The 11,380-nt window shown below is 43.0% G+C and overlaps 1 protein-coding gene across 1 annotated transcript in view; it reads left to right on the top strand.

Moving 5' to 3' along the window:
- Cask (calcium/calmodulin dependent serine protein kinase) overlaps positions 1 to 11,235 on the top strand; it is a 340,530-nt gene extending 329,295 nt beyond the window's left edge. Inside the window, exons 25-26 of the mRNA XM_031372099.1 lie at positions 5,656 to 5,739; positions 9,169 to 11,235. Of these exons, the coding sequence (XP_031227959.1) occupies positions 5,656 to 5,739; positions 9,169 to 9,345 (261 nt within the window). The 3' untranslated portion in view covers positions 9,346 to 11,235. The remainder of the gene's footprint in view (positions 1 to 5,655; positions 5,740 to 9,168) is intronic.
- The last annotated feature ends 145 nt before the right edge of the window (positions 11,236 to 11,380 follow it).

Genomic DNA, 11,380 nt, shown 5'->3' with positions numbered 1-11,380 from the left:
CACCACCGCCGCTGCTGCTGCTGCTCCACTCATAGCACCCAGCTCTCCCTGTCCCCTTGCCCTTGCACAGCCATGCACTGCTCTGCACTGCTGAGCGGGAGACCCATCTCTCAGCCTCCTCAGGACGTCCACAGCAGATCCTTTCTCCATTGCATTTGGCCCTGCACCTCCTCCTACAGGGCACACTGGCCCCTGCTGCTCTGACTGCTGGATGAGCACACCTGCACTCCTCTCCTGCTTCCTGTTTCCCCTCCTCTCATCCTGGCCTCTGCCCTAGCCACTATGGGGCTGTGGCTCTGGGGACAAGGATGGCCCAGGGCCATCTGGCCCCTGTATGGACTGGTTGACCACTCTGGTCCCAGGCTCTCCTGCCCAGTCTAGACTTCTAGCTGGATGCTAAATGTGGTAGTAGAACCAGGGATACTTAGGACTCCATACTAACAGGGCTCCCTGCCCTCAGCCCTCTCTCTCCAGGGCTGGGGAACACCCTCATCCTGCTTTCAGGACATCTGTGGCCATGAGTGACTTACTTTCAGGCAGGGCTTTGTTCTTAGAACATTTTCCTCCATGCCCCTTTCCCACCCCAGCTGGTTAGATTGAGGCCTCTGCTGTATCTCTGACAGTCTGAGTCAACACACTTATACTGAATGAGCATTAACATGCTAGGCTATGTGCCCAGAGCCAAAAGTGCTAAAGAATACAAGCTGGTGAGGATGAAATTCCTTTCTGCATGTACCTCAGAAACTATCCAAAGGAGGGAAAGTGCCTTGTGCCTTTTCTTGTTTTAATCTGCTCAACATCTGCTCCAGCTGAAACCATTTCTCCCATAGGTGGCCCTTTGGGTTACCACCTAACACTGGTGCTCAGCTCACTTCAGACATGTCTAATGCTTTGTGCCACCTTAGTTTATTTCAGACAATTGAGGCTAAATTTAAGTACCAATACTAAATAAGATGGTGTGATGCTCCATCTTCAAACCTAGAGGACCCTGGCAGTAATCCTAAACTAGGGAAAAAAAAACCAGTAACCTGGCTGCTTTCATATTAGCAAGGGATTGTATTCCTATACTGCCAGCCCTGGTAACTTTAAGGAACTCTATCAGTACCTACTGCCGTAGATGAAGAAAAGAGGCTTAATATAATTGTGATCAACCAACATTTTCCAGCTGGTAGAAAGTGAGATTTGAACTGTGTTGGGTGGTTTGTTTGGGTTTTTTTAATTTACTTTTTTATGATAAATCCCAACCTTTCATGTCATCATAAGCGAGGTAACTCTGGACATTCTCTAGATCTCCTACCTTGTGCATAATACCACAGTTTAAACTTTGATACTTTTTTTCTTTTAACATGTAGGAAAGTCTGTAGGGTAATGAAACCTGAAAAAATTCTATAAAGCTCATTTTTCATGGAAATAAAACCATAACTCGAGGAACTAATCTATATCAGTAAAACAGAAGCCATAGAATAACTGTATTATGTAATAGGAACTTAATATAATGGTTTTTAACTTGCACTGTATTCTGATTTACCAATCAGAAGCATTACAAAGTCAATGTTAGCTGCCAGGCATAGCTGTACATACCTGTTAATACCCATGCTCAGGAAAATAAGGCAGAGGATCATAAATCCAAGGCCAGCCTAGATTGTATATCCAGATTCTAGGTTAAATATGGTTAATAGCAGATTATTTGTAGCTTTGCCTTTGCCCAAATGGAGAAAAGTTGTCATGCAGAGATAAATCTCAGACTTAGTAGTAATCTTAAACTTAAAAAAAATAGTCAGGAGCTTGGGACCTAGCTCAGTGGTAGGAGTACTGCTTAGCATGCAAAAGGATGCTAGATTCCCTCCTCAGTACCAAAACAGAAACTAGAGCCAGAGGCTTTTCTGTCCTCTGGTTAGCATAGTGGAGTTAATGTGCTCTTGCTGAAGCCCCTCAGTTTGTGTACAAGAGCAACTAGGCTGCTTTCCTGTATACTTTGTAGCTTTGCAAACTACTTTAGTCTAATGAGACCTGTATTTTACTTAGGTCCTTGGGTCATTTGAGTTATTTTTCCTTGGCAACAATAACCTGAGATTCATTCTTGCCCATAGGTAAAGGAACTACCAAAAAAAATTAATTTATCTCCATAAATTACCTCTTTCATAAATGAATGATACTTTTTAAATCTAGTATGAATATAGTAATTCTTTGAATCCAGTATGTTTTCCATAATTTTTCTATACAATTTCTTCCTCTCTCTGACTCCCTCCCTCCTCTCCCCTCTACTCCCCACCTCTTTCCCTTCCCTCTCTCCCTCTATTCCCTCCTCTTCTTTCTTCCCTCCTTCTGTTTCTCCCTCTCCTCACATAACAGAAAGATTTGCCTGTCACTATTAACAAATTTGTATCTCACCTTAAATCCGAGGTTTAGAGTTCATCTTTAACTCGGTTGTTAACAGCCTGAGGGAGGTGCATCCTATGAGCAGTTCCATTCCCTATCTCCGAAGTGACTCTGAATATCAGCTAAGCAGAGCCTGGACCTAACCTGGCTCCTGCTTGAAAATCATAAGTAGAACAGGATATGAGAATAGGAATTGTCAGAAACAAATGAGGAGGTGTGTAGTGATACTGAAACTGAGGCCTGACTACACAAGAAAATCGCAGTTGGGATTTGAAGCACGTTGAAATTTTGGAAAATGCAATAGTACAGGATAGAAATAGAAGAACGTGAAAAAACAGGGGAACAAACATGATAACCACAGGAACTACTGTACTTATTGTGATGAACATTAAATTTGGTTCTCTCTGGCAATGTGATGAACATGGCCTTCCTTAGGGATTTTACAGAGTTGAGTTGGGTGGTCCTCCTTGTCTGCTGTAGACTCGGGACAGCACACAGTGCAGGTGTGGCTAGTCCATTGGGAGCTAAACTGCTGCTTTCCAAGGAATGGTTTATTTGGACAGTAGCATGATGGCAGGCTAGAAATCAAAAGCACCCACGGGAATGGGTGGGTAGCAGGGTGGATGACTAAGAAGAAATCCATCTCCCACGTGGGTGTCATTGTCATTGTCCTCTGAGCTCCATTCAGTACAAGCTGTAGGCCATTCCAGCGGCCATTCAAAGATAGCTTGGGGAAAAAAGCAATAGGATGTTTCCACATCTTAGTTAAGAGAGAGCCAAAGACAGACAGACAGACAGAGACAGAGACAGACAGAGAGAGACAGAGAGAGAGAGCAGAGAGAGACACAGACAAAGAGAGATAGAGAGAGACAGAAAGACAGAGACAGGCAGAGACAGTCCAGTGGAAATGATGAGAAAGCTTTATACCTTACTTGGCATATACCTTTGCTGCTAGAGCATAGGAAGGAAAGAGCAAAGACCCAAGATAATAGAGACTAAGTGGACATTTCTAAGTGAGGACCATGTTAGGCTTACTTGAATCATGTGTTCAATCACAACAAATGAACAAAAAAAATGGGCAGCTAGTGCCATCAAAAGTGAACATGGCGGGCCTGGAAAGCATTCTTAGAAGGGGACTCTGAGCCTGGGCTTGACCAATAAACAGCTTTGGGTAGATAAGACAGTGAGCCAGGTTCCCCTAATCCACCCAAAGACAGTATGTGACAAAGATCTAAAACTAGAATCCTAGTACAGGTTAGACTTATACTCAAAAATGAGAACCTTTAATATCAGATTGGATCTGAGAATTCTGTGTGCTCAGAGATGCCAAGAGAGCAGCAGCTCTCTGGTTAGACCTGCTTCAAAGGCCAGGATAAATGTTGTACATATTTCATTTACTCTTTTTATATTTTTACTGAATCATAAAGGCAGTTTATGGTGTACCATATTGAGTATAAGAGAAACAACTGAGCAAGACACAGCCTTTGCCCTCAGACCACCCCCAGAGACTATTTCGAGTGTGACTGATGGATACTTCAGGAACTTACAGCAAGGCCTCAGAGCCCAACAGGGAACTTTGCAGAGAAACTCCCAGGTGTGCTATCATCAGCACAAGAGGATCAGGAGCTCAAGGTCCAACTCAGTCAATAGAGTGCATGCCTAGCATGCATGAAACTCCAGATTCAATCCCTACCACTACATAAAACTGGACATGTCTGTAATCACAGCACTGGGGAGATGGAGGTGGGAGGATCAGAAGTATGAAGTCATTTTTCTCTTTATGTGATCATGTTCAAAACAAAACTTTTCAGAAACTGGGCTCCAACAGATTATTCAGCCAAACAGAGAGGCAATGGGAAAGAAGGGAGAGTGGGAAGTGCAGGTAGAAGAAAGCACCAAGCATTAAGGCCAAAAAGCCAGAAAGAGTTGGGCATTTTCTAGGACTGAAGGTTGTTCAGTAAGGCTGGCTACTCTACCCAGGAATGGAGCAGAGCTAGGCAGGAGTTAAACATGGGACCCAGCCAAGGAACATGTGTTTCCCCTGCAATGTAGAATGTAGAAGCGGACCACTGAAGGATTAGGAGAGGAAAAGAGAGTTTGCATCTCAGAAAGATCAACTAGCAGTGGGTTGGAATATGGATTTAAAAGCCCATAAAACTAGAGGCAGGGAATCAGTCTAAGGGCTAGTTCTATAAACCAGGCTAAGGATGGAACACGAGAAACGGGAAAGAAAACAAAAAGCAAAGATCATTAACAAAGCAAAATATATAGGTAACAAAATACACATGTTTGGTTCTTATGTAAAGAACAGCAAGCAGTAACACCAGGCCAATTCAGAAGGGTCTATTTGAAGCCAGCTTGTATATAGCTGTTTCTGCGGAAAGAAAACTAAAATTAAACAGAGGGCAGCAAGGGATTTATTTCCTCCTGATGCCTATGAATCACTCACAGGTCAGTCATATGTGGATTACGTACGTGGATGTGGTCAGCTTTGGCCTGGAATGGATATTTATAACCTCTGAGAATATCATGACTTCCCAGGGGAGGAATAGAAACAGTGAGCCCTCACAGAGTCGGTTCCTATGCCACCTCATCACAACTCAGGCACACATCTAAGCAAACTAATGACTTGCACAGATTTCCCACATTTTGGAAAGGTACTAGAAGGAACCTCCGAGGGCTTCCCACTTGAATGCCATGTCTTCACATGGGTCATGATATTTACCACAACCACTCAGTGTCTTTAGTGGCAGGACTAAATGATTGCAGCCCTAAGCAAGGGTCTCCCTTTCTCGCTTGAGTCCCTTGGGGGTGGGGGGCCTTCATCAGAAAGCCTGTGTAAATGTGACTACAACCCACACAGTGACAGTGGCCAGGATTTTGCTCTCTTTGGTCAGCAACTGGCAGTTTGATATGTGACAAAGTGGGTTCCTGATCAGTGTGAAGCCAGCCTACAGATCCAAGTCTCCCCAGAATGTATTTCCCATCAACTAAAATTCAGGCTCCATCAAATTACCAGGTTTAAAGAAACATTAACCCACATATAAGCTGTGAGATAACAAACAGGTCCAATTTATCAGCTCTTATTTTCTGAGCTTTGTTGTCCACCCTTTAGGAGGAAAGCAATATACAACATATAAAATTGGTACATTTAATTTTATCTTGCCAAAAACTTAAGCCAAGGCCTTGACATTTTCAGTTGGGTCATATTTTATAGGCTCCTCTGCATGTTATCTTGGTTATTTCTTCTTCTAAGTGTCTTCCTTTTCTGCACAGGCACTGAAGGTCCTGAGGACTGCAGAGTTTGCTCCTTTTGTTGTCTTCATTGCGGCGCCAACTATCACTCCAGGTTTAAACGAGGTAAGAGTGAACTTGCCCTTCTCCAGATAAGCACAGTCTGGTAAGGAATGTAAATGTCTTGCACTGAAGACACCTGAGCAAAGCTCTGCTTTGTCCTTTTGCTGGGCACTCTGATGCCCAGAGTACAAGGACCTCATTCAGTATTGGGAATTAGACCACATAATCTCAGGGTGTTTCTTCTGAGATCAGAACAATAAATAAATTCCAGCCCCATCCTCAGCACAGCAGGAGGTCTGCTCCAGAACACATGGTGTGGACTAGACCAGTGAGTGGGACAGTGTAGTCTTCCTTAATACATCTACTTGGGAATTCCAAGGAGAAAACCCCTTAGTTGCCAAGTACTAAGGTATTCCAAGCAGACTCTGCCTTCCATGGCAGCTAGTCTACTACCTCCCTAACAGGATTGTGTTAAGACAGTGGCAACTCCTGGAGCTAAGAGGGACTATAAGCCCAGATTCCCTGGCGTGTGAAGACCTCTGGAGACTACCAAACCTAGAAATGAGCTGCCCTGGACTGGGAGCCTCATTTCTCACTTAATATGTACACGGTCCTAGGTTCTATTCCCAGCACCACAAAAAGAATAAATCCTGGGTGCTTTCAAGCCAACTCAAGTCAACACTTGCCAGAGCTGGTCCCAGGTCTTGCCAAGCCTACACAGAAGGTTATTCCCTAGGAAGGTAAGGGTGGCAGCATATCCTGGCAGTATGATCGCATCTACTTCCTGAGCTAGGAAGACAGTCCTGGGTAAACTTATCCTGAAGAGCATGATTTTGCAGATTCTAGAAACCAACAGACTTTCAACTGTGTCCTGTGATCAATGACCCGTTCACATAGTACAGTCAGATTGAGGCTTGGAAGTTGGATATGTCTTTAATATTTAGGTTGACCATTAGTGCTCATATTTTCAATCTCTTTTTTTTTTGTCATTTCATTGGCAAAAGACATATTCTTTTGTAAAATTCTACTCTCCCATGTGTGTTTGAAACTCCTCATTGTGGTTAATGTTTTTCCTTGGTTACTATGTATTTTTCTTGAATTATCATCTTTGCTTTGTTTTTGTTTTTGTTTTGCCTGTTGTCCTGCCTTTTTACTAATTTTCCATAGCTGCCAAAATGGTGCAGAAAATTGCCTGTAAGTACCAGCTAGGAGGTGATGAAATACAGTCTGTGTCTTTTAATAGATGTAGAATGTAGACATTTGGTTCCCATAAATCCTTGCTTTTGCTGTTAGAATAAAGGCATTTTGTTTTCACTGAGCTAAGCCTGTTCACAGGCAAGGGAACAAGCTGCTGCAAAAGAAGCCAACAGAGCCTCACCTTAGAGGATGCAGACACAAGGATGCTTTGTTCTTCTGCAAAAAGAACTCTGTCTAGCCATAAATTTTCTTGAATGTCTGCATCAACCCAGCCTTCTGAACAAACCAGAACCTGCTAGCAGGGTCCTGGGCCCAAGACCACATAGCACAGAGAAGCCCCCTGGCACAGAGACTGACTTCTTAGAAATGTGCCTCCAGGCACTGGTGGGAAGTGCTCCTGGCTCTGATGAACACATTTGCTGAAAGGGAGTTTTGTTTCTTGTGAAACTGAGCCACAGTGAAAATATTATGCTTTTTCAGATACAAGCATAATGTGTGTATTTAGTCTCAAAAGGTGACTAGTGACTGAGGTCCTGCAACCATTGGGATAGTTAACACTGATATTTAAAGCATACTGTGTCCTGCTTTGAAATTCTCTGTAGAGGGTGAGTAAACCAGTAGACTTTGATTGGTCAGAGTGCCCAGATAAGGAACATTGAGTTCCTGGCTGTTCTTGTGTCTGTCCCTGCAAAGGACTGGAATAGTTCCTGCTCATGCCCTTGCCAGAGAGCTGTACCCTCAGAGAACAGGAAGAGGTGTCCTTAGCCAGAGCTGGGAACCCAGAATTCCTTGGTCCCTGAAGGTATCACAGTTTTGGCATTCTCCGGTGATCAGACTCTGTTACCCTGAGCCCCATTTCCCAATCACCCAGTCTCTTGACAGTTTTTTTTTTTTTCTAAAAATCCTAAAGGGACCAGTATCAGCCAAACAAACACTTTTTCTTTTAATAGCATTTATTGAGCCACTCTGCTTAGCTCTGGGGCACAACAATAGCAGAACGCACAAGTTTTTATGCCCTGGTTAAAGAGAGGGGTAGTAATCTAATAAACATAAAGTTATGGCTGTGTACATATATAAAATGGACTAAGGCTAGCCTAGGCTACCCAAAGACTATCCCTGTCTCTTCCCAAGTGTTTGGGAAGTAGGGTAGGAAACTTTTAGTTTATTTCACTCACAAAATTCAAATTTGAATTTGGCCTTTGTGAAATCATCATAAGAAATTTAACCTGTAAAAACAGAGAAACAGACCTTCTTTCTAGTGACTCTTTACAACACTAAAAAAGTATTCAAGGTGGGTGTGATGGGCCATACCCATCTAATACTTGGGAAGCTAAAACAGGATTCCAAATTCCAGGCTAGCCTGGGCGACATAGTGAGACTCTGGCACAAAAAGAAAAGCAGTATTCATGGGATAAGCTTGAGACTCCAGGTTCCCTCCTGATTCAGCCTGGGGGAAGTTTTGATAGTCTGAGGCCAGCCAAGTACAGGGGTGTCATCCTTCAGCAAGGCAAGCCTACTTAGAGTTCAAGACTTTGGAGCAGTTTTCTTAAGAGACATGAGTACATTCACAAACCCTGACATTTTTCTGGCCATTTCCAGTACAGACCAACTTGGGGGCATTCTTCAGCTGCCGGTTACTATGTATGTGGGAAATGGCCTCATTCCACCATTATTTATAGCATCCTGAAAGCTTTGCTTCTTACATGGACTGCTGTCAAATGAGGGCTCTTATGTGCCATTGCATTCCTGGAACACACTAAACCTTTTAAGTAGATGGAGGGAACTATTACTAGCACAAACACATGAGACTCAAATGAGCTTTAAGGTCCAAGGGAAGAAGACTCAAGAGTTCAACTCAACCACACTAGCACTCCCACCAAAAAGAATGTAGCTCTGGTTCTCCCTGTTTCAAAGGAAGGATAAAGGAACTGTAGCCACTAGAAACCCAAGCCTTGTATAGTCTCCCAGAGGGGGCTCTGAGGATAGGCCCAGGTAGGCCTTGGTGGGGGCTCTGTGTTTGCTGGAATGTTGGTTTTGGCTACTTTTCACAGAGACCCCTATTGCATATCAACCAGTCACAGTTGCCAGTGGGAGCTCCGTGACCCTGCCATCACAGGACAGGACCATCATCTCTGTCACACAACCATCTTGGCCTCAGATCCCACTATTGTTTAGTTTTGACTTGTTCTAACACTGGGATGAAATGTAGAAAGAGAAAGACACGGACTGACTTCCACCTTACATTTGCTTTTCCCTTCTCCTATCCTTCCCCCTTTCCCATACCACCCTACGCAGGATGAATCTCTTCAGCGCCTGCAGAAGGAGTCCGATGTCTTGCAGAGAACCTATGCGCACTACTTCGATCTCACAATTATCAACAACGAAATTGATGAGACAATCAGACATCTGGAGGAAGCCGTCGAGCTTGTGTGCACAGCCCCACAGTGGGTCCCAGTCTCCTGGGTTTATTAGGCTTCTCCTTGGCTATCTGAGTATAAAACTGGGAGCCACCTCCTACATGGAAAAAGCCTCTTTGTTATCGGCCTTGTGTCAGCAGGTCGTGGTCCCTAGAGACTACCTAGTTGTAGTGTGACCTACATTTATAATTATTGTCATGTCCGAATAGATAGGAGGAGAAAATCAATTACACACTAATTTAAAGAGACAGTATCTTTTTTAATCAGTTCTCCTAAACTTTAATAAAATGTATCTTTAAATGTATGTATTATTCAATCCTTTGGAATGTTATATTTTTGGAAATCATAGCTTTTTATTTCCAAGGCCCCTAAAAACTGCACAAAATAGATGCTGCTTTCTATAATCTATTTTAATAATAATAAACAATGATTCTGTTACCTTGACTGGGGGTGGAACACTACATTCTTTTTAGAGTCTGATTTTATGGATTGGAATACCTTTCTTTCCTTTATTTATTTGAAATGATTAGTCTAGTGACTACAAAACAGTCATAAATTTTTAAAGGCCTTTTTTCTCTCTCTTTTTTTTAAGTCCTTTATGTAACATCCAGATACTGTGATACTGTCTCTTTGAAGCACCCTGTAAACCTTTTAGAGATTTGAAGTTGGGTCTTGACTCTTAATGCATGTGGACAGTCGCGAGCGTTTATGCTGTCGGTGTGTCTGTGTTGGACAAAACAATCTGTAATTACAGCAAAGTACATTCCGTTCACGGGGCACACCCAGGGGAGTAAGAATAAATTGCTATTATGACTAAGTTGTAAACCTATGCACATCCCTTGCATTTCGGGCAACTTTATAAAACAGAAAAAAAAAAGAAACTGATTTTTATTAATAATAATCATGTAGTGAAATGTGTTTGTAATTTTGTCTCAATTTAATTTGTTGTAAGGTGGGAGGGGGTATTGCTGGTTTCGCCATTTCAGATCTGTGTTGTCTAAGAGTATTAACGTTTTAATTAAGTAAAGAAATGCGGATTTTTAATCTGTATGTAATTGTTTTAAGCACCCATTTAAAGAGAATATACTGTGCAATGAAGAAACCAGTTTAGGCATTTGCTACAAACTGAATTATTCCAAAAGAATAATCTATAACAGCCCTGTAAATTCCTTTAAAATGATAACTAACAGGACAGTCTGACCATTTTTTTTTTAAATATACTTCATTGTATGTGTTCAATAATTAAATGCCTTTGGGTCCTTCATTTCATTATAGATTTGTTCAGGTCTCCAAGCTGGTAATCTTTTCAGTTCTAAAATTTGTTAGATGCTCACTGACCCATCAAAGGCCCAGGAATGAGTATCAGTTGGCAGGGCAACAAAGCAGCCTGCCAGGGCACAGCTTGGACCACATCTGACTCTCAAGGCCACCTGTGGTCTCTCCTTCCTCTTGCTCTATCCCTTGGCACAGGGGAGTCACCTGTCCTTGTTGCGTTAGAAACATTCACTGTCTCATCCCCCGCCTTGCTGTCGAATCACTAGAGGAGGTTCAGGCTAGGGTTCTCAGACTCTTTGCCAGAGGTCACAAGGCACTGACATGACTCTGGTCCTTGGAAACACACCATCCTTTTCATTTCTTGCGTGTTAGCTGACCTCCATCACTTTGTGCGTTGGCAGAATGAGTTCTGGGCTAAACAGCTTCTCTTAGGCACTGAACAGAGAAGGCATTTTTATGTTCATACTCCTCGCCTGTTTTCAGCATCCCACCCTTCCCAACTATTAGTACACGATACCATTTGGTTTCCGTTTGTAGACTATTCTTTGTCAGTGCCCAGATGGTCACAACTTACCAACAAGATACTGTGAGAATAACTTGTGTTCAGTCCCACAAGTGAGGGTGACCTAACAGCATACCAGGGACAGGCTCAACAGTGAGCTCTTGCTAGGTAGAGGGAGAAAACTTGAGGAGTTGCTTAGGGCTGTGTAGTGCTGACCTCAGTCCTAATCAGTACCCAGGCCAGACACCATTACTGCAGTAGTACTGACCATAAGCCACCCTTTTCAGTGGCTCAGTACCTGCTCTACCCCTTC

This window comes from Mastomys coucha, chromosome X (genome assembly GCF_008632895.1).
Source record: "Mastomys coucha isolate ucsf_1 chromosome X, UCSF_Mcou_1, whole genome shotgun sequence".
Taxonomy (NCBI): Eukaryota; Metazoa; Chordata; class Mammalia; order Rodentia; family Muridae; genus Mastomys; species Mastomys coucha.
This window is presented reverse-complemented; position numbering and strand designations above follow the sequence as displayed.